Raw genomic sequence first — 22941 nt, forward strand, 5'->3', positions numbered from 1 at the left:
CGAAGGAAAGGTGCTCCATTCCTCAAATCACAATGGTGGTCTCCTCTGGACTAATTTCAAGAGCCCTTCCTGTGATGGGAACCCCGGAGCTGGACACAGCACTGCAGGTGGGATCTCACCAGAGCAGAGCACAAGGACAGAGTCCCCTCCTTCATCCTGCTGGCCACGCTGCTGGGGATGCAGTCCAGGATTCGCTCAGCTTTTTGGGCTGCAAGCATGCCTAAAGCTGCAGCCTCAAAGAGGCTTTACTGACACAACTCCTGAGTTGCTGCTATTAGTGCATGAAAGCCATCCATGTGTGAAAGAGCTGCAGCACCAATTCTAGAGACTAGGGGCTGAGTGTACCCAGTTTTGTTTGTTTCTGACAGTACTTTAAACTTGGAAAGTTTGGGCAAAGAAGCCATTTTGAACATATGCCAAATAGCCTACACACAAGCCAGCTCAATCCAAAAAGATTTCATTAGAAGAAAACCATAGCATTCAAGAAAAGAGAGGTCAATGCCCGCGTTTTGGGCTAATRCTTTCACATCAATCCACATACAGAGCTGCACAAACATTCTACCCTGCCCATATGCTTGTGCACCACTGCACATATGTGCTTACTAACAAAAAGTTACTAAGAATCACTAATATTCCTACTTTCCTCCTTGTGAATTTTACTGAATRACAAGGTAAGAAACAGTAAGAAGCCCAAATGAGAAAAAGAATTCAAGTAAAACTTACATCTGTTGGCAATTCTAGCTCCTCATTGGAATAATTATGATTTACTTCAAGTAAATCCTTTGGAAAATATCCAAAATCACTTCCAACCTGCCAAAAAACAAACACAAAGTAGTAAATGAAGTTTAGAAATCACATTACTATGTCAAAAATTGTAGCACCACTAGCAAATATGTTAAACTGACCCTCAAGTATTCTAAATGTAGTTTTACACAATGAATAAAAGAAGATCAGTGATGCCTTGTTTATGCACGATTTTCACTGAGGTTTTATACTTACATTTCACAACAGCCTTGTGAAGTTGGTCCAAGTTTTACTGTTCATGTTTTAATTTAATGACTTAAATTATTAGGAAAGCTGGGAATGAAGCAAAGCCTTCTGGCTCACGTGCTTTAACTGCTGATGTGCAGGTACCACAGAGGCACCACACACATCCGAAGGATTTTCTCAAGTAGCAAGCAGAAAAGGATCTTTGACTAATAAGATTTACATCCATACCCAATATTATAGTCCAAAATATGCTCACTTTGTAACTTAAGGGGAAAAAAATTCTTAAAGCGATTGTAGGGAAATGCAAAATTGTAACTGAGGTACTAATCGTTTTAAAAGCTGTGTAGAAAATATACCCGCCTCTGCAAATATATTGTTGCTCTTCAGTGCCTGACACAAGCAAAAAGCAGTCACAGAAGGGTGATTTCCAATGTGCTAAGGCAAGGCAAACAGTGAAAGACAAGAATCTCTCTTATCACTCACCAGATAAGATCTATACAGAGTAATGCTCTCACTTGAGAGTTCTGACAACAGCTGTCAAGAAGCCAATATTAATAGCATGCAATCACTATACTGATTAGATAATTCAGGTARTTAGAGCCTGGTGGACGCACCTAGAAAGGTGTAGAGTTCCTAGACAACCAAAATATCTGGGGGAAAAAAACAATGTTGGTCATTTCCTCAATCATTTGTTACAGGAGGAAGATGACAATTGCCAATTTTCTTGAAGAGTTTGTGTGGGGAGAGCACTCAGCTAAAGTTCAAATTTAAAAAGAAGCTAGTTACGAGATATTTGGGGTACAGAGATATATTGTTACACTTATAGCACTGAAACAGGTTAACCTTACCTGAAGCTTTCTGGATTTATAATGGTATAGAGAAAAGACAAAGAGGAAATTAGTATCTAGTGAATAATATGTACTAATAATTTTTGGGGTGTTTGTTCTAAATGCAGGTGAAGTAAGCACTGACATATTATAGGACTTCCTTTTGAAATTATTTCTCATTCAAATCTTACTTAGATATCTATATTGATATCTCTGAAGTTAGTTATACATAGGTTAAAAAACTCCAAATTGTTCCCTCCCCACCTTTAGTAAACACTCTTACTGAAAACAGACCATGTATGTAGATTTATTATTGGGAACTACCAGTTCCCATGGGAATGACAAATKCATTTAGACACATCAAATCTAAAGCTTGTCTTTGAGTGGTACACTACAGTTTAATTGTAAACTGGCTCGCTTCTCTCTCCAAACTTCTACTCCAGTTTTAATGATCTTTCTGAAAACAAAAGCTGAAGCTTCATAGTCTCCTTACAGACTAATCTCTGTGACTACTATTATAATCAGGCATCACAATTTGAAACTCCTTTGTTACAATCTGAGCTGCTGACCATACAAGTCCTCTGCAGTGACCCAGTTTGCCACTTCTGTGGTTTATAAGCCATATGGGATGTGCCTGCCCAAAATTTCATTTGCTTCTCTCCGTACAAGTCCTCTCTTGTAAGGCGAAAAAAATGCCTCATTGTGCAAATAAAGGAAACATTCATTCTCTACAGACACGACAGAGAAAGGCACTATCAGTGCCAAGTGTATRAAGGAGAAAAATGTGCATCCTTTATGTTCACTCTTTTCCCAGCTAAAATGTTGTGCGTAGACAAAATACATGGCTGTGTGTACAGCATCTGGCGTCCCTGGTGCCCACATGTGACAGGCAACTACAGCAGATTCACTGACCACCTACCAGTGGTCACATCTCACAGAAAAGAGACAGCTGATAAAGAAGATGTTCAAATGATTTTAATCTTAAAGCCCACCTTCCTAAAGCACAGGCAACACCGGTACCTAAAACTGCAGAATGCTGGGCAAAGAAGAGCTGGTTTGGTCTGCACCTGCTGAACACTGGTAGTGTTAAGAAAATACAGTATTGCCCTGACCCTCTAAGTCCTCCAGAAATACTCTTTCATCCTGTCTTTCCTTAATTTTATGCACCCAGTCTCTCTTTTTACTAAGCTTTGTACAAGGGTTGAAAACAAACAAAAACAAAAATCCAACCACGCAAAAGAGCCACAATCTGCAGTCAATTCCATTTCTTGTAATGTGAGACCAGAAGTGGTTTTCTCAGCCTTGAATCAAAGATATTAAGTTCATCCMTTTGCCAAAAAAATGTAAAAAACCATCTGAAAGTGCCTCTGACAAAATGTTTTGTGAAAAAGCAGCAGGTTTTACTTGGAATTATCGGCAGTTCTTTTGGAGTTCTGGACCCTGCTAAAGTGAGGGCAGAGGGCAGGAGAGATGCATAGGAGGAGAGGGCAAATAAACCCCACAAGCATTTTCCTCGAAGTGATGTATTCCTTAAATTCATTACATAAAATGATTATGAAATAATGGTCATAGAGTATTTTTCCAAGCATTTGGCTTTGCCTTATTATTGAGAGTTAGAGAGCTCTGCTAAGACCTACAGGCCACATATTGTATAGAACACACATTACAGCTGGGTTCCGGAGTTTTTTCACATGCAAAATACCCAGTGAGCATAGTGTGTGCTCTGTAAGCAATTCAGTATACAAGACTGGCATCACATAATAAAGGACCTATTTTGTCAAAATACAACATGTTTGCTGGCACAGTGTGAAAGAGAAAAAAAAACAACCAATAATGCCTTGAAAAGGGTGGAGTGAATTAGAAAAGCAAAGGCAAATAAAGCCCAGACCAAACTGCTACCAATTTTTCAGCCTGGCAAAAGGCTCATTTTCTTATCAGATCATCTCCCTTCAGGTCACAAATACTATTGAATTTCTCACGGCTCCTCCAAATCGATTTTGCAATTAGAATCTGTATTTACAACTTGTTTGAAATAAACYCCACATTGCATTAGTTGAAGTTTCTTGTACACACAGTCCCCTGACCTCTGCCCATACCTGACAATCAGAATCCCAGTATGCTCTTGATTTCATAGATTCTATTCTGCCCTAATAAATCCTTTCCCCTAAAAAAATTTGKGGAATGGAAAAAGACAGTAGGGTAGACAGATGGGACCAAATGATGCACACAGAGCCCACATGAAGCCATGCAATGAGATCCCAAAAGGGCCATGGCAGAAGGTAACATGCCTTCCATTGGAATTTGTTTGATGGCAGACCTCACTGGGTAGCCTGGTTTTAATTAGCAAGCAGCAGCTTCCCCCTAGCTCCAAGACTCCACTCAGCAGGCACGGCTGGTCTGCATAAATCAAGCTGCCCAGCCAAACCTGGCATGGGAAATCAGGCTGTGCGGCCAAATCTGACACRGGATGATCTCTGCAGGAGAGAGACCCCAGTGCTATCTGTGATTCAAGGACAGGGGCAACTGTGCCAATGCCCTACTCAAAATGCAAGGGCAGGCACCTCTGACCGCGCTCCAGCACTTCCACACTGGTTGGTGCAGTGTTACAATTAATGCAGCAGCAGTCAATCAAACTGGGGATAAAAGAAATAAAGGTTACAGCCACCAACCACAGGGAATCAGTCTGGCAGCACTGCCCTAAAAGGAGCACTGAAAATCATGTAACACAGTTGAAAAATGACAACAAATAAAACRGAGCTTTGCAATTCTTTCAGACTTGCCAACTGCAGCTTTTACTTGTTAAACTCAAAGCAAACATCYTTTCAACTTGGAGACACACCTAACTGTTGCATGAGCAGCCTATCAGTGAATAATTAAACTGAATATTAACTCAGCAATTACCTTAACCTGCTGTCTGATCTTGCTGCCTACATTATACCTTGTTAGAAGATGCAAAATTGGCCCCACGCTGCTACTCTGCATCTCGAGAACTGGCAGCCCTGGAAACCTGTACCAGCTAATTACCCAGATTATTTATGGTACAGTACATGTCAGAAGGGAATTACCAGCATGATACAATTTTTAACTCTTCTTTAACCACGTGCTGCAGTTTTTCTACTTATTTCTGCGTCGTTCTAATTGGATTCAGCTCCTACTGAGAGCTTGGCTGTCCACGCCCAGCCTGAAGTGGTTACAGAAAGTGATACAGCCTGATTTTCAYTAAACCACGGGTCCCACAGTCAACACCCAGGTGTAGTTTCAAGCACCCTATACCACTGTCTAAATTGTCTCTTCTTTGTAGCAAAGCATAAGAATAGAAGTTGAAGTAAGAAATTTGGACACTAGAAAGGGTGTAGGGGAAACATGGGGAGGAAGCAACAGGGACTAGGTCCAAGCAGCCTCTGGATTGCTAACATTTTCAAGGGAAGCMCACAAACATTGCTCTTCCTCCATGGTATCTCAGTTCTGCCTCTGTCAGGCAAATAAGGTGCTTGTGAAAGTCGAGAGAAGCTTTCTATGAAGTAACTGAAACTATGGGGATGTTCCTTTCCCTTTAGCAGAAGTCTCTCAGATCATCCAAGGACGCTGACTCAGACAAGGCCATTACTCTGCAAGCTGYTATAGCGCAGCTGAGAGAGGCAGACCTTTCAGAAATTAAATTTACCTTAATMTTTTCCAGTTTTACTACTTATTTTTCCTCCAACTCTGCATGCAACTTAGATAAAAAGAGGAAGAATGCAGATGAATATTAGGAAGAAAAATACAATTAAACCATGCACACAGAACSATCTTTAGCAGGATTACAGAGTGCAGGATGAGACCACGTCATGGGAAAACACAAGCACAGGCTTAASCCTCCCTAAGTGAGAAGGGAGGCTCAGCTTCCAGGCAGGTCCCCGGCCACCAACACTAACAGTATTGCAATGAGAGGCTTCCAATACAAAGGTAGTTTTCTAGCAGTTTTTAGCACACGTTAGCTACTTAGGTTTGATCAAACTGCACCCCATTTCCCACCGGCCACAAGACAAAATGGYATTCACTATGTTATTTATCCATGTTCAAAACTCCAAGCATTCTCTTACAAGGCAAAAGGAAGGAAAACAGATTGCCAAGAAGAGCAAGCAGAAGAAATGCTTTACAGTACTTACACTTCCAGCCCAAAGCTCAGTTGATTCTCCTATTAGTTTATAATATACATACACCGCTTCTCCCTTCTTAAAATTTACAAAGCGACAATCTGGACCTTTAAAATCCCGCATGGCCTTCCCTCGGCACATTAACACTGTGCAAAAAAAAAAAMCAAAARCAAAGAGAAGAGTATTACTTACAAAATAATACATATGAGAAGTGTCTTTGCTAACTGGCAGTAAACAAGACTTCCTCGCTATTTTCCAGATTGGGTCAACAGATAAGAAGTTAACTGAAAGTATAACTAAGAGATTTCCAGCTATAATTAAAACAAAGAAACAAACAAACAAACAGAAAGAGAAGTTGTAGTTTAAGAAAGGAGAATAAAGCAAAGTGCAGATTACAGCTAAAAAAAAAAAGCAAGCATTCTGATCAAGACAAATGTTTGACAAAACCCAGGAGAATACACTTCAGAGGTGCGCTATGAAGCTAATTATTAAGTTAAATCAGAAAGTTGACACTGTGTCCCAGCGAATCGGTCCTGAAATTATCCCACGCACAGAGAACACCCAGAGAGCGGGCTTATCACACGAGGGCTTTGCAAGGAAAAAAAAAGCCACCAAACACGGAGCTGCAGGGATCTGAAAACTTAGCCGAGGAGACAGAGGCGGCGCGCGTGGGCGTCACGTTCCCGTTTTTCCGATTCTCCCCAATTTCCGTGCCAAAACCGGCGGAAGGACKGGGCTTCGGGAAGAGCCTCCGAGAGGCATCTTCGCCCACAAAACCCTCGCCGGGGCCGTGCCCGCCGCCCCCACTCACTGCTGCACTCGGGGTCGGCGCAGCGCTTGCGCTCGGCGAAGCGGCGGCCCAGGTCGGGCGCGGCGGCGGCGGCGCAGCGCGGGCCCGGCGGCGGCGGGGGCAGCAGCAGCAGCAGGGCGAGCAGCAGCCGGGGGTCCGGCGGCGCGGCTGCGGCCATGTCGGCGGGCGCCGGGGAGGGAGGGAGCCGGGCGGGGAAGGAGGGAGCAGACACGTCAGCAGCGCCGGCGGGAGGGCGATGTGGCGGGGGAGGGACAAGCCCGGCCCCGCCGCCGCGGCGGGAGGAGGGCAGCGCACGGACCCTCCCTCCCTGCCGGCGGCATCCCCATCCCGATCCCGAGCAGGGGGCATCTCCGGCCGCTGCGCCGGCCACGGATCCGGCYACTTTTCCCGCTTTGCAGGCCAGAAAAGAAGGAAGGTCCTGCCCCCTTATTTTGTGCGGGTTTCTCTAGCCGAGGATCGCTGGAGTAACAAGAGCACATACAGAATGGGTGTAGGTGCCGCCCTGTAAGATCCGAACATGCACCTGGCTGCTCTCCCTCCGCCCCGCCGAGCAGTTCTCGTCTCCGCTGGAGAGCAGCAGCCACGACTCCCCCGGTGACCTCCGAGAGTCTGAGGTTACACCTGCGGTGCAGAGAACGGAAGAGTTCACTCACCCGTGATCCCACCGRGGAAAGTGCTGGGTTTCACACCGAGCAGCCTAAAGTGCAGGATTCCCCGACAGGCCTATCCTTGCCCTTCTGTAGCCGCAGCTTCCACTTGCTGGTGCATTTTAACTGGTAAATATTTGCAAGCCGAAAGATGTGCTACTTGCAAGTGTGCCTGCACTTACCATTCCCTTTTCTTTACATCCATCGCCTTTATATGGTCTTAGAGATCTAACATGGCAAGATGACAGCAGAAGTCACAATGCAGATGAACAGAACTTCTTCTCTTTTCTCTTTTTCAGGCCCATGTTATTTGTTCAACACAGTATCCTGAGTGGACAAAGAGGACAAAAGATGCAGCCAAGAAAGGACAGAGTGACCATCCTCTTGCTGGTGAATCAAATGATCTATTTTTCTTTGTATTTTTTTTTTGTTTTGGTTTTTTTTTTTTCAACTTTCCAGAGCAATTCTTAAGYTGCTCACAAAATGAATAGGCACTCATAGAACTGATAGTCAAGGCGAATGATTCTGCTTTTTGGTTTTTTTTTTTTGTGCTAGTCAAAGGAAAACTCCAGGCAGCTGAGGGTTTTCTAAAGAGCTTTTTAAGAGCCCTTTTAAATGCTACATTTCAACAGTCAGCAATCACTATTGGTAATTGCATGTGTTCTTATTGCATCCTCATCCCTACTGATTTTTGTTCCAGACTCTCATTTCCATAGCCTCATTGTACAAAGCCTAAGATAGAGGCTTAKTTATGGCTGTGTAACCTCTGAAAAATATGTGTTTTGTTTTCAGCCCCCACCTAGRGCAGTTTAATTTTTTTAATCACACTGTGAAAAAGTATCAAGGTAGAAACAGGTGCTGGTACCTCTTTGCCCAGCATACCATGGATACCCTGGCATTTCTTACAGTCCTGTCCACGCCAAGCATCCACATACTACAGGAATGCAATGATTCATTCACCCAGTACCCATTTATGCYCTTCAGGCCTAGTGCAGTATCGTGGCTGTAGCTCTTCTGCCATTTTGTTGACATTTTTGTGTTCCATATCCTAGGAAATGAGGTGATGCCTATTTGCCATTGTTGATATTGCTTGATAAAAAGCTCTAATAAAGCCTAACTCAGAAAACCTTGAATTTTGTCATGATTTGCAATATGGAAATTGCAAAATTACATACATTCAAACCACATTTTATGATGACTGTATGAGTGAAAGATAAGCATTCTTCCCTCAACATTAATATTTTCTGTTGTGTAATGCCCAGATTATTACRTCCAATCTCTTATGAAGAAAGAGCTGTTTGGTTATTTTCCACCAGTACAAATTATCATGCTTATCTTTGTTAAAAGACCAAGATAAAAGGTAATGCTGTCTGTGGTGGTAAAGACAAGGGCAGGAAAGGGAGATGTTGAGAAAAACAAGAACACTGCCTTTACTGTGCARTAATAAGTAGCTTGCAGTTGATACATATGCACAAGTTTACCAGTTCAACTGTTCAGCATTTCTTACAATTTCAAGTATTTCACAGTAAAGATAWACCCACTTATTAAAATACCCAGCTTTCCTTATGTGTGACAGAAAAAAATATTTCTCTGAGTTTGATTTAGATATTTCAGGCAAAAATTCCTTCCAGGTTTCAACCCCAATCTTGGAAACATGTATTCAGCTATGAGTGCAGTCCCACTGTCCATGAGGAATCTAACATCCATCTACTCTTACAAAGCAGCTCTCCTACTTCTTCTGCAMTAAATTATTTACTAAAGTAGCTGACACACATTAACAAGAACAGTTGGCTGGGTTTACCTAAGGATCAGGAAACACCCACTTATGTATGACACAGGAAAATARAAATGACAAGCCAAAAGTAAACATCCTTACATGCAAACATGAGAACTTCTGCAAATAAAGTGGGGTAAGTTGGATTTTGAAATTGGAATACTGAGCTCCCAGAAGATCAGAAGTGTTGTAGGAAGTGACATCAAACTTGGGGAACACCAGTAATCAATGAGGCACTCAGACAAGGTACAAATTATAAAGGACAGTCAAAGAAGTCACTAAAGATGTGGTGCTATGTTACAGTTTATTGTCATCAGTCAAGTTAGTTAATTATCATAAATAACAAAAAATATTTATAACTGAAATGCTGGTCATATATTGGAAGAATAAATAAATAGTAAATAAATAAATAAAAAGTAAAAGGAGACTTCTGTTATCCCCACATCGAATTATTAAGTGTCACATTAAAGTATGACACTCAGGTTAAGTGTTTAAATACTGCAAACACTGTTCTTGCACTATTCCCCGGACATTGGTTATTGATCACTGCTGAATCAGGACACTGCCTCACACGAAGCTTTAATCTGAGCCAGTTTATTATCTACTCACCCTCCCATGCCAGAGCAGCTCTGAAAAATACCCTGAAATCTTATCGGAAAACTGGACTTTACACACATCAGAGCAGTCCCGGGCAAGCTCAGTTGCCGAAAGTGGTTTAAAGAAACAAGTTCTAGCACAAATTTGTATAAACCAGATGCTGTGGCTGAGGCAGACGGATTCCCAGAATCYAGGTACTATCCGGGAGCAAGGTAACATTATTAGGCTACCATGCACAGGATTTTGATTAGATGTCCTTTCCCTCTGTAGAACATTACGAGTTACAAAGGAACAGAAAGGSAAGGGTGACAGGAGGACCTCGCTAACTCACTTTTAGAGCAACCAGCGCATTAGTCAGGTTTCTAATCATGCTCCGATTGTGCTACATCTAGAAACAAACACCTCTCTGCCACACCGCTGCACACACCCAGCCACCCTCCCGCACTCCTCCCCATCCCTCCTGCTTCACCCTTGGCCGACATCCCTCGTTTCCCCGCTCCCATAAGCCAAGCGAAACAGGGAAGCGCTGCAGAGCGCCCGCTCCCCCGCTCCCATCACGGCAGCTCCACCCCCTCTCCCCTCACGGCAGCCGCACCGCCCGGTCCCCTCAAAGCGCAGGCGCAGCCGCCCTTCCCGCCCCGCGTCTCCCGCCACGCGTCTCCCGCCCCGCGGCGCCTGCCGGGCCCGCCCCGCCCCGCCCTGCTCCTGCCGGGAAGCGCCGGCCTCAGGGGGCGGCCCGGCCGGGGCTCCTCCTTCGGCTCGGCTGCTGCTTCTCGCCCCCGAGGTGCAAGCTGAGGTCGGAGCCCGGCTGCCCGCGGCGCCATGGACAGCTTCCTGGAGGAGGAGGATGTGGAGGCGCCGGCGGTGGTGGCGGTAGGGAAGAGAAGGAGGAGGAGGAGGAGCCCCGCCACTCGGGCAGCCTTGCAGCCGCCCCTCCATCTGCCATTCCTGCCGCCGCAGCCGGGTAAGGGCGGAGCCGCGTTTGTGGGTTCTGTTTGTGAGCTACATGCTGCCTGGAGAATGGTGCCGTAAAGTTTCGGCTTCTGTTGGCTAAATTGTCTGCTAGGGCTGGGAAGGAGGTTCCATGGTTATTTTATGAGCCGACAGCGTGCCCTTGCGGGCAGGAAGGCCGATGCCATCAGCGGGAAGAGGTCAGCAGGTCGAGGGAGGTGATCCTGCCCCTCTRTTCAGCCCTGGTGAGAGACTACATTTAGAATGCTGGGCTCCTCAGGTCTAGAGAGACATGGAGCTCCTCGAGAGAGTCCAGCGGAGGGCACCAAGGATGATTCGGGGTCTGGAGCACCTCTTATGAGGAGAGACTGAGGGAGCTGGGCCTGTTTAGTCTGGAGAAGACTGGGAAGGGATCTCGTTAATGCATACAAATATCTCAAAGGTGGGTGCCAAGGGGATGGTGCCAGACTTTTCTGTGGTGTGATGGCCATAAACTAAAGCACAAGGAGTTTCACCTCAGCATAAGGGAGACCTTTACAYTGAGGGTAGAGGAACACTGGAACAGGCTGCCCAGGGAGTTTGTGGGGTCTTCCTCTCTGGAGACTTTCGCATCCCACCTGGACATGTTCCTGTGTCTCCTGCTCCAGGTGACCCTGCCTTGGCAGGGGGCTTGGACTGGATGATCTCCAGAGGTCCCTTCCAACCCTAACAATTCTCTGTTTATCTAATTTAGCCATTGTTGGAATTATTCCTTTGCCTACAGCATCCAGGTGGAGAGTGGCTTGGTGAGCTCTTCAGGTACCCTTGTAGAAGGCTTTTTATGGTTGAACACTGTTGTAGGATTGTACAGCCATGAGCTTTAAGCAGACTTCATGGGAATGAAATTTCAGTTTTGCTGGTTTCAGTATAAGTTGAATGTAAAAAAAAACGTTGGTGTAAAAAGGCCAAGTGGCTTCTTTTCAGTCTTGTACTTAAAAGAGAATAGTTTTCTACATTTATCTTTGTGGGAGTTGTTTAGCCTTTGACACTGGAATAGCCTGTTTGTTTGTATGCAATCTGCAGCTCAGTGGGRTCACAAACTTAGATGATGACTAATAAGTGAAGAGAGTGGTCCCCAAAATATGACAAAATGTATTGTGAAGTAATTGAAGCAGCATATCCCTGATTCTGGTAGGGCAGTAGTGTAACATAATTGGCTATTCACTTTCAAGTGAATGGGAATTTCAAGCACAGCTATGTTCTGCTTGTGGAAAATGCCATTTCATACCACATTTCCAGCTTTTCTTGCTTCCTTGTGGACTAACAGGTGTGTTTATCTTCAAAACCATGGAGCTTAAAATCACTTTCTGCAGTGTGCAAGAAATATTCTAAAAGRAAGACTCTGAAATGGAGGGCATGTTGCCATCTGAATATGGGCTGTGACAGTTATGGGCTCAGTTGATTTTTTTTTTTTTTGTTTATTTGTTTAGCATCTTCCAATGAACACAAATTAAACTTCAGGAAGAGCAAGGAAGCATGTTTAAGTTACATTCAGGATGCCTTGCTGCAAAAGCAGTGGAAAAGGGCTGCAGAGTTCCTGATCTGCTATGTGGAGTCACTAGAGAAGGACTATTCCAGAGAACAMGTTGGCCCCTCAGAGGTAAGCCCATGTTCCTTGTCTGGGTTCTTTTGCAGTTGAAAAAGTACTTGCMAGTGGCATCTATATACTTCAGGACCAACAAACATCTGACTTAATTAGCTAATAAAAGGTTTGGTTTTTTAAAAAATAGATCCTTGACACAACAGATGAAAACTTGAAAACTTGGCTTGGTACAAGTTCACTCCATCAGCAGTGTACCTATAAAAAGTCAAAATAGTCTTCTAAAGTGGAAAACCAGTAAATGTGTTTGGTTCTGGCATGCCATCAGTCAGAATCTGTTTGAAAGTTGGTSGCTTGTTTAGGTTGTTGCCAGTTCTTCCAGTCCTTGCAAAACTCCTTGCAGGTGTTGAGAGAGAAGCAGGTGGAWGGAAAAAGATCAGAGCTTTTAAATAAATGGAGTACTTAAATATGGTTAGGTTGCAGACCTTGAAAACAGATGGGGAGCTGCATCTAATTGGAAATAATCTTTGCTATTAAGTTCAAAGAATTATGCATACCTCGTGTCTTAGTGGGGTCATACCAAAGGAGAACGTGATTTTTCAGTGAAGGGAGGCGGAACCTTCTGGCATGCAGTTTTCCTGAGCTTTTCTGGAGTGCTGCATTTATGATGAGCAAATCTGAACCTTCCAGTGAATGACTGTGAAAATCTTATTAGATGAGTAGGTAGGTTACTATAGCAGCAGATAATACTTTGTAGTATTCTTTTTATTTGCAATCCAAATGTACATTTTTCATGTGTTACAGTAAGTTTGGTAAGACAGTATGCATGGTGACCATTGCCATTTTTGTATTAAGGTTGGTTAGGTTTTCTTTCTCCCCGTTAATAGATGATTTGGAGAATAGGAACAGAAATTTTGTGGCATCATTCCCATAGCAGCATGAAAGAGTTCAACTGTTTCATGGAACAGATGAAGACTCTAGGAGTAAAAAGGTACTTGAAGGTAAGTGTACTTAAAGCAGTCTTGATGATTTTTTACATTTGCCTGAACACTTACTTGAATATTAATTTTTGGATATCTCTTTTGAAACATATTACTGACATTAATGTCAAAAATAAACCCCAACCTTTGAGTTGCCAATTGCATGATACTTTTAAGGTTCTTTTATGCCTAACCTTATCTCATTTAGTCTGTGTATTTGATCACAGATGCATGTTCTCAGTCCTTAGAAGTGCTTAGACCCTTTAATTTGCTTTCTAAATTAATTTTTTTAATTAAGCTTTTAATTTTAATTTGAAACTGCCAAATTCATTTTCATGCATGTCCCAATGACATGTAAATACAGGTACCTGCCAAGTTTTATTTCCAGTCTTTAATTTGATCACTGACTAAACATTTGTACTTAAATTTTGCCTGGTCACTATCTCACATTTTGGGTAGCTAATCTGATTGTAAAACAGTATGCTGTCCACACCTGTRTCACTGAGTTGTAAGTTTTTCTGTTGTTTGTTTTCCTCTGGTGTCTTACTCAAATCTATGCTGTTTTGGCTTCCTTGACTATTTCTTACKTGGGTGGTGTGTCTGACTTTCGTTAAAGGTTTTCAAAAGAAATTCTATGCAARAGTTCACTGGAGCTAACTGAAGGCTTAGGCTTTTATCCAGTGCCTAATCAACATGGTTGGGACATCTCTTCTTCAGGTGCTCTGTAGTTGGGTAGCCAAATGAAAAATTAACAAATGCAGCCCAGCTCAGTTTTCTCAGGTCATTTCTAGATCTTCTGAAATAAGTACAGCACTTGTCTCAAAAATCTGCTTGTCTCAAAAATCTTTAACAACTCAAATATTCAAAACRCTTCACTAAATGTGCTGGCAATGTTTTTTATGCATGTCAGTAAGTCTCCTTTGTCTGCACATGTGTGTAGAACTTTGCTGTGTTGCTGAGAATCTCACCATATGACTGTGAAACACTGTGATTTGGACTGTTTGGGTTGCAGGTCTGCCTGGAGCATGTCTTTCATCTCCTCTGTAATGGACAAATTGATGAGGCTTACCAGAACCTGTCCCTGGCAGAAAGCTGGAGGTTTGGAGAACAAACAGCCATTCAGGATAAAGAAATGAAACTGATTCAGGCTTACAGGGGACTCTTGGACTACTATAGCTGGTCTAAGCAGAAGAACATACTGTTGGAGCATGGTAAGTGTTTTTTAAATTGAGCTGTAAACTTCAACTGGCTTGTGCAGACATCATGGTTTGCAATGACCCCTTTTCCCTTCCTAGACTTGAGTGTTTGATGGTGTGGCTGCTACAGAATTCTGTATCAGCAGTGATGGTGGTGCCAAAATAGCACTTTCTGAWGTGCCCTGAAATGTTCTGAAACTCTTTCTTCCCCATGTCCAGCCAGCATCACCTAAAATAATGATCAAAGGAATGTACTCCCTTAAAGCAGTGGGTTAATTAGGTGTGCAAGTTCTTGATTGCTGCTGGAATTTGGAGTGATAGCAAAGCCCTCACCACTTGTGTTTGAAATTCAATTTCCTTAAAGATGCATAAGTTGCTATGTATGTCACAGCTGGTTCTATATATACCTCCTGGCTCTGTGTTGTCAGTTACACTGGATCTCTGCTTGTTTCCATGAAAACCAAGTGTTGAATTTGGATTATGTACCTTATGCTGGTAGCATCTTGTTTTGGAATCCTGCTCTTTGTGCTCTGTAAGTTGAAATTGTTTGATTATAAATTTGAATGAGGGGCAGTGAAAATTTCTTGTTTCATTCATGAGGACTCTTAAAAGCCCTCTGACRGGCTTGGTCAAGGCCCTTAGTCTTTGGTTAGCAAAGTGCAGGTGCAGTACTTCAAAATCCCTTCCTTGGCAGAGTTAAWAACTGTGACCTTCTTTTGTGTTTTGATAGAGGAGGATGGATTTTCAGACTTGGCCGTTGAGCAGGAAATGCACAGTTACTTTCGGAAGGCAGCAGTGAACTTGAAGGAGATTATTAAAATACCTGGAGTCTGGGATGTCTTTGTGAAATGCTATGTGGATGTAAGGGCATGTTTTACAAATGGCTTCCTTTTGTGTTTCCATGTCTAATTTTCATTAAGATGCCTCTATGCGTATTATTCCCTTATTTTTTTGTGTGTGTGAGTGAAAACGAAGTATTTTAAGAGCAACACATGTGTATGTGAGTGTCACTGGCTTTGATATAGAGCACAGTCTACTTCTGGTAGAGCTACAGAGCCTGCACAGAGTACAAAAAGAACTTTTATCTGTGCATTGTCAAGAAAAATAAATAGACAAAAAGCTTACATGTTTTGCTTTCATGGTGCTGCAGACATTGGAGCATAGCTGCTTTAGTTTAAATCCCTGAAAACAATTCMCCTGATTTTTGTCATAGCAGAGCTTTTTTCTGGATAAAGTAAATGTTAGAAATCCCAAACATGCAGCCCCTCTGCGTTAAATTTTAAAAAAAATTTAAATAACCTAAAATTATAGGTTTTTTAAATATCTGCTTAGGATTTGTAATAAAAATTTAATAATTTTAAAGAGTTTGAAAATACTTTTACTTTTTAAAAACACTGGTAAGCTCTGACTACCCTAAGCACATCTTAGGGAGCTTTCCCTGGTGCTGGCATCTACTGAATTGTGTCTTTAATGACAAGGTAGGCTCCTTCAGCATCTCTTCTCAGTGAGCAACTGGTGATAATCCTTTGACAATTAAGTAAATAYTAGAAGCTACTCTGGGAGAAAATGCCTTGTGTGAATTTTGTGTCTGTATGATGAGAATAGCCAGGAAAATGAAGATAGGCAAGGTATTAGTATTATCTGATACTGCACTCTTAGATACAGACTGTGCTATTGGATGGCTCTGTGGCAGWCCACAATTAGTTGTAAGAGTTTGATTCTCTGTATCTGGCAAACTAATGAAATTTAACTTCCAGTTGTTGGAGTTCTATGGAGACCACAAYGAAGCCCGCCAAGTGTTAAATGAATATGCCTACAACTCTAAGTTTCCTGCTAACCCCAATGCTCATGTCTACCTCTATCAATTCCTCAAGAGACAGGGTGAATCAAAGAAATCYCTCATATCTGCATTGAAGGTATGTAGCCCTTAGGAGATACAGTCTGTGTYATTCTTGTTGCTTGGTGGTCTGACAGCTTGGTTGACCTCTGTAACATTATTTATCCTATTGTATTCTTTGTGGGAAGYAGAGGGTTAGAGGGAAGTTAGCGGGAGGGAGCAGAATGCTTTGCTGTTCTTGAATTCCAGTTCTTGTTTTGCTTTTCACTGGTGCATCATATCACTTAGAGTCAGTAATCAAGCTCAGAGAATGTTTACATGGTTCCAGAAGTCTGTATCAGCAGTCTTGTATGTACCATGTATTGATTTCTCTTATAGTTTGATCTTTACACTGTTATACAAATTTTTAAATGCCTGCTTTTTCCAATATTGATCCTGTCTAGCAATTAGTTTCTTTGCTTGCTTTCAATGAGCTGTGAATTAAAGTTAAAATAAAAGTTAATGTCTGCTGGTTGTTGGTAGACAAGACCTTGCTGGGTTAAACTTTTAAATTCTTGCTTTCCTTGCCCTCTCTGAAGCTGATCTTGGTAGTGCTTGCAAACCATGTTTTGCAGGGTGTTTTGCCACTTGATGGCACTAATGTGCTTTTGTTAGTGCATGTGTGGTTTTAAAACATCTTTGTAAAGTTTAGACTTTTAAACTGCAGCAGATTTGCATTGAATTCTCCTCAGTGCATTTTAGCAGTGGCTTTAGACATGAATCTCTTACAAGACAGAGATAAATCATAGAAGTGGTTTGATAAGTCCAGAAACTGATCCAATACACAGAGTAGTGGACAGGGGAGCTAGAACTGTCCTAGGGAGAAAATRATGTTGCCTTCAAAAGAGGGGACACTGGTTACAAATTTGAGCTGCTCCTTTAGAATGTTGTATGTGCCACATGCAATGTTTGTCAGCAGCCATCAAGGTATTTCATCCATGGTGTCACAGAGACGTGTCACAGACGTGCAAAATGGACCTACAGATTCATTCTTTATATGGAAGCACCAAAGTACCAGATTGCTTAATTTTCTGAACTAAAAGTAYACAAAGCTCTGAAGCTTTTCTTGGTCAAGTAGAAGTCTTCAAAAGCTTTCACATTAAAATAACCTATCTGGGTTTTGTCTTTTATTTTTCAGATCTTGCATGATATTGTTCCTTCTCATGAACTAATGATTGATTTTAATACYATGCTTCAAAAATCAAGTAAGTCTTTACCTTTGTGCTTTTCATTTTTCTTTGCACTTCATTCAATTTCAGAAAATTATTTTAGACTATCCTACAGCCTCTTTTTTTGCTTTTGAAAGTAGTTTTGTTAGTTAAGAAAGAATCCCAAAAGACATCCCAAATTGCAACTTTACAGTTGCCATAAGCACTTAGTTGAATGTATGAGCAGTCATTTACAAACTTGTGTGAGCAAATGTCTTTCTCATTTTAAAAGCTGATCAAAGCAAACTTTGTAAGGCAGGATCTCAAAAATAACTTAATTTATTTTAGACCCTCTACTCTGAATTCCAGGTTCTTAATTCCATATTTGGGATCTCTGTTTTATTTATTCTTATATTTCTAGAGGACTTTGGGTAGATCTATTCTTTGGTTCATTGTTATCAATCAAACAGTAAAATTTTACTTGTTTTCAAGGAAGCATTGTCTTTCAAGCTGGTAGAAAAGTCTTCCAGTTTGAAGACTGTCTTTTTTCCATATTGATCAATTGGATTCCAAGCTGTCTGTTCTTGTGGCTTATTATGTCCCAGCAGGTCAACAGATTGGTGAAATGTCCATGAATAAAGATTGTTCTCTCTTCTGATATGATGAGGGTTAATGGCTTTAAACTGACAAGGGGGAGTTTTAGAAGAGATTTTGGGAAGAAATTCTTGACTATYAGGGTGGTGAGGCCCTGGCACAGGTTGCCCATAGACGATATGGATGCCCCATCCACGGAAGTTCAAGGCCAGGTTGAATGGGGTTCTGAGCAAGCTGGTCTAGTGGAAAGTGTCCCTTCTTATGGCAGAGAGTCAGGACTTGATGGTTTTTAAGGTCTTCTGCAACCCAGACCATTCTATGTTTCTCCTTTGGGGGGGCGGAAAAATAGACCTTGTGTTTGAAGCATCTCTTTTTTTGTTCATGTGTGACACATTTGCTAACTTCTCATAATTAATGAGAACAATCTGAGTTTTAAAATAAATTTATACCAATGTATAAATTTATACCAATGTAACTTTTCTCTCATTTACCTGCTGCCATAAGTCCACTCTTGTTTTAAGAACTCTGGTGATACATAACTAATGATGTGAAATGTCTACTTTAGTCATTTCAGTCTCATGTTTGATTTTTTTTTTGGTGGCATATTGGGATTTGAAGTGTTTGCAGTGTGTTCCTGATCCATGGGAAGAGCACTGATTAGTGAGCATCAGAAATAGCAACTGTTGGAAGCAAGGCAGTGTGGGATAAATGGATAGTCCTATTTGGGCCTCTTGAGTCAGCAGTGTTTGAGTAGGGACAGATGGATTCTGGTGTGAGTTGTCCTCTAGAGCCAGGAAGTATTCCTTTGTTCTACAACTTTACCTCTTGGAAGCAGCAAAAGGCAGTGGGGTCACCCTCAGTTACAGGAACAGTAGCAGCATTTGGGGAGGCAGGATGGAGAACTGTATTTCACTTGTGACTTACTGATGAGTTCATCCTGATCTRTGTATTTCATTAATCAGCCTCATCTTTTTTCAGAGAAAAGGAAAAAGCGTMGACTGGGCCTTGAAGTTATTTTTGCAGCCTTGGATTATGCTGGCTGGAAAGAAAATACAAAAGCATGGAGCTGTTTGGCAAGACAAGTGAAACAAATTGTRATGTAAGTAACTCTGATGCCATGTGCTGAAAACGAATGTGTCAAGTCTTTGAGCAATTGACAAAACAGTCCTCTGTATTCTGACTCTGTCTTCAATTTTGCCTTTCTTACACAATTTCAGAGTATCTTGAAATGTACTTGGCTTTTTGGTCATTGTATGGGARTGTCACTTCCCTGTTATGAGTGGTTTTATAGAAGCCTGGAAGAGTTGGGGTTGGAAGGGACCTTGAAGACTGTCTGGTTCCCAACCTCCCCCCTGCCCTGGACAGGGACACAGCCCACTGGAATAATATGGTGGGCTGACCCTGGCTTGATGCCAGGCACTCACCAAAGCTGCTTTATTACTCCCTTCTGCAGCTGGATGGGGAGAGAAAATATAACAAAGAGTTCATGGGTTGAGAGAAATACCAAATACCATCACAGAAATACCAAATACCATCACAGGCAAAACAGACCCAGGGCCTCACCATCAGAGTAAGAATTTCTTCCTGATATCTAAACTAAACCTGTCCTTTGTCAGTTTAAAGCCGTTCCTCTTTGTGCTGTCCTTTCAAAAACTTTCTCTCCAGCTTTCTTGTAGCTTCCCTTGAGGGACTGGAAGGAGTTTGTGTTTCTGAAATGCTTGGTTTAAGGGTGTTATTGCATAACAGTAATAGCTGTTTGGAATAAGTTAGTCTTTGAGTATGCCTGGGATAACAAACATTTCCTAAAGACAAACCAGCCCCTTCATACCACTCATTTGTTGACAAACTTGGAGAAACTTCCATGTTACTATTGACAAACTGGCACACAAGTCAAAGGCTTGCTTCATTTCACACCATGTTCTGTGTTATTGCCAAGGCTAAATAAGACTCCTAGAGTTCACCTCCAGCCTCAAAAGTGTTGCCAGAGATTCAAAAAAATATGAGTTTTATATAGAAATGTTTATATTAGCGTTTTAGTTTTGGTATAAAGTCAGTGTGTCTATGTTGGCAATTTAGGAGACTTGTAGGAAGCCTGATTATAACATTCACTGTCTCCTAATAATCTTTCCATCACAATTTAACCTCTTCTGTAACTTATTTAATCTTTTTCCAGCTCTGAGAAGCATCTTGACTGGATCAAGCAAGAGTGGAGCTCCAGGAAGGACTGGTGGCCAGCCTTCCATTTTAGCCGTTACTTGKCAAAAAGGAATTGGCAGGAAAATGAAAGCCTTTCATATGAAAAAGCTCTGGTGGCTGGAATCCTCCTGGGAAAAGGTATAAATGTTTTTTTCTTTTCATTAGGTAGAACAGAAATAATGTCTGGTTCTAGCCCTAAAGACATGGGATGCAGCTGATCTGCTYCCTGGAAGAAATGCAGTTTCTTTCTTCTGGAAAAGATTCTTGTCTTTGGAGTTGAACATGAAAGGTGATAAATTTACAGTCAGACATATTTTTCATAACTGGTCTTATCCTGGTTCAGAATTCAGTTTTATCTGGCCTTGTTGAGCAGCCACAATACTATTTTTCTTGTTTGACCTTCAAACCATAACTTCAAAAATCCCCAACACCATCCTGAGGAATATTGTGAGGACTGCAGAGAGTTTGCTTGTTGGATGCCAGCCTAGGCAGTGTCTCAGCAATCAGCTGATCACTAAGGACYATGGGGATGTTATAATGCCAAGGAGGAGGGAGGGTCTTGCATGAAAACCATCAGCAATTTGGTAAGAAGATGAAAATCTTTATCTCTTTAGTAGCATTATTTGAAATGCTGCCAAAACCAAGTGGAGGATCAGGCCAAGAACTCTCAGCTGCTAAACTGAGAATGGGAATATGGTGTGGAGACAATTGCTTGTGCACTGGTTTGGACTTTCGGTTGACAGACAACTTCTTTGTTGTCAGCTTTTCTGTGACTTTATCTTCTGCACTTCATAAAACAATTTCTTATATTGGAAGCTGTTTGGATTTTTTTTTTTCTTCTTTCAGGAGCATCAGATAGCTCCCAGTTTTTATTACCAGATGCTAATAATATTCCAGTTCTAATTTTCTTGAATGAACTTTCAGTGCTTTTTGGGGTCAATGTGAGCTGCTATTTTCCTTATCAGGCATAATAAGTTAAATGTATGATATCAATGCTTCTTCACAGTCATGAATTTTTTTCTGATCTATTTGCAGAACAGAAATCAGGGAGAAATATTTTGCAGAATAACATACATTTATATACATGGAAAATGTTTTCTGAGTCAAATGAGGGTAGATTATTGAATTCTGCAATCTCTAATGTGCACGTCTTGGATTTTAATACCTTTACTGAAAAGTTTCTTGTATGTTTGCATATTAGTTAAATAATGGAAGCATTTTATATTTGCTTATATCATGGTATAACTTAGTGGTGTTGTTTTTTTTTCTTTCCTTAGATTGCAAGTACTTTAAATATGTATCACACCAAGGCTGCAAAGCTCAGCTAAAAAGGTTTCGGGGGCTGAAGAAGTTTGTGAACAGGCACAATCCTGTCTACCTGAGAATATCTGGTCCTTCAGATTCTTCTGTCCAGCCTTGATTGGAAAGTGTCCTTAAGGTTCTTCGTGTACTTTTTCCCCTCTATAAAATCAACTTCTGTGTTGGTGCTACTCCAGAACTTCAAGGCAGACCSTATTGACTCAGTACTAGACTTTTTTAAAATATATTTATGTAAAACCACTTTGGTTTGTATTTGTTTTATAATAAAATTAATAYAAATCAACTAATAATGTTGAAGTRTTTCTGTAATGTTACTCTTAYATTTGTGTGAAATGCAGACAGTGTTGATTTCAAATACATATTGAAAGAGCAGAGGCACAGAAATACTGAGAACTTCTCTACCTGCTGGAAGAGGCTTTTCTGTGGACATGCCCGTGAGTTGAAATATGCAATGTTGCTGTGTTTGGAAAGCAAATGTTGATGTGTTATCACAAACTAGAATTCCAGTTTGCTTGAAAACAACAACAAAATTGTTTCCAAATACTACTTCTGTTTCAATGCCAGATCTGTAGAATTCTAGAGGATGAACTTCAACCTACCTCTGGGTTTGAAATAAAGATGTCTTTTGTAGCAGAGTAGATTATGGATAAGTACAGCTGTGCTTTTAAAAACTCAGTGTTTATCTGGATTTTSGTCTGGGTTCATATGGGTCTTGTGAGAAGTGCCTTAAGATAATGTGTCTTGAACATTAAGTGAAATACTTGCTATAACTATGTTTTGTTGAAGGTAGTTACTCATCATTCCCAGCCCTGGTTTACTTCTGCCTCCCTAAGAATGCTGCTGCCTCATTTTGTAAATAGGGAGTTTTGCTGGAGATCTTCAACTGGGTTTTGATTGTTTTTGGTTTAGATTGTGGAGTTTCAAAATATTCTTCCYCAGCATCCCATGGGGTATTCACCACGGCTGGGCAGCAGCCACTCCTTAGGTGAGAGAGATGATCCAGACTCTGCATCCTGGGACTGGCAAAGATGGACTTTTGATGGGTTGGTGACTCTACTGTGATGATCCTGGGTGCATCCCAACAGGGTCTTATTTGGGCTTCCCCCTTCTGCTGTGTTCTTTGTGGGCATGCAGAAGAGCTTTTAGCACTAACCCAACACAAGTGGTATAATAGCTTAATGCTGGAAGCCCTGTTCCTTGGTGAGAGCTCCCATGCAATTTCCCTTTGTCCCTTCAGCTTCCTGTGGGAGATGCATGTGCCTTGGAGCAACTGAGACCCTCAATTGAGAAAGAAATGTGAAAGCATCAGAAGTTGGGGT

General features: G+C 41.7%; 2 protein-coding genes across 3 annotated transcripts in view; one reads left to right on the forward strand and one right to left on the reverse strand.

Moving 5' to 3' along the window:
- MIA3 (MIA SH3 domain ER export factor 3) overlaps positions 1-6936 on the reverse strand; it is a 29932-nt gene extending 22996 nt beyond the window's left edge. For both annotated transcript variants that reach the window (XM_057376940.1, XM_057376939.1), the window contains exons 1-3: positions 6765-6936; positions 5966-6099; positions 724-810 (exon numbers count right to left, since the gene is read on the reverse strand). In XM_057376940.1, coding sequence (XP_057232923.1) covers positions 724-810; positions 5966-6099; positions 6765-6921 — 378 coding nt within the window. In that variant the 5' untranslated portion in view covers positions 6922-6936. The remainder of the gene's footprint in view (positions 1-723; positions 811-5965; positions 6100-6764) is intronic.
- Positions 6937-10481: 3545 nt separating this feature from the next.
- TAF1A (TATA-box binding protein associated factor, RNA polymerase I subunit A) lies at positions 10482-21888 on the forward strand. The gene is made up of 10 exons (XM_057376956.1): positions 10482-10746; positions 12203-12372; positions 13200-13313; positions 14305-14503; positions 15219-15349; positions 16246-16404; positions 17503-17569; positions 19085-19205; positions 20280-20440; positions 21580-21888. Exons 1-10 carry the CDS (start codon positions 10605-10607, stop codon positions 21720-21722), a joined length of 1407 nt encoding a protein of 468 aa, XP_057232939.1. The 5' UTR covers positions 10482-10604; the 3' UTR covers positions 21723-21888.
- The last annotated feature ends 1053 nt before the right edge of the window (positions 21889-22941 follow it).

This window comes from Malurus melanocephalus, unplaced genomic scaffold (genome assembly GCF_030028575.1).
Source record: "Malurus melanocephalus ecotype Western Australia unplaced genomic scaffold, MMel_1.1 scaffold_296, whole genome shotgun sequence".
NCBI lineage: Eukaryota > Metazoa > Chordata > Aves > Passeriformes > Maluridae > Malurus > Malurus melanocephalus.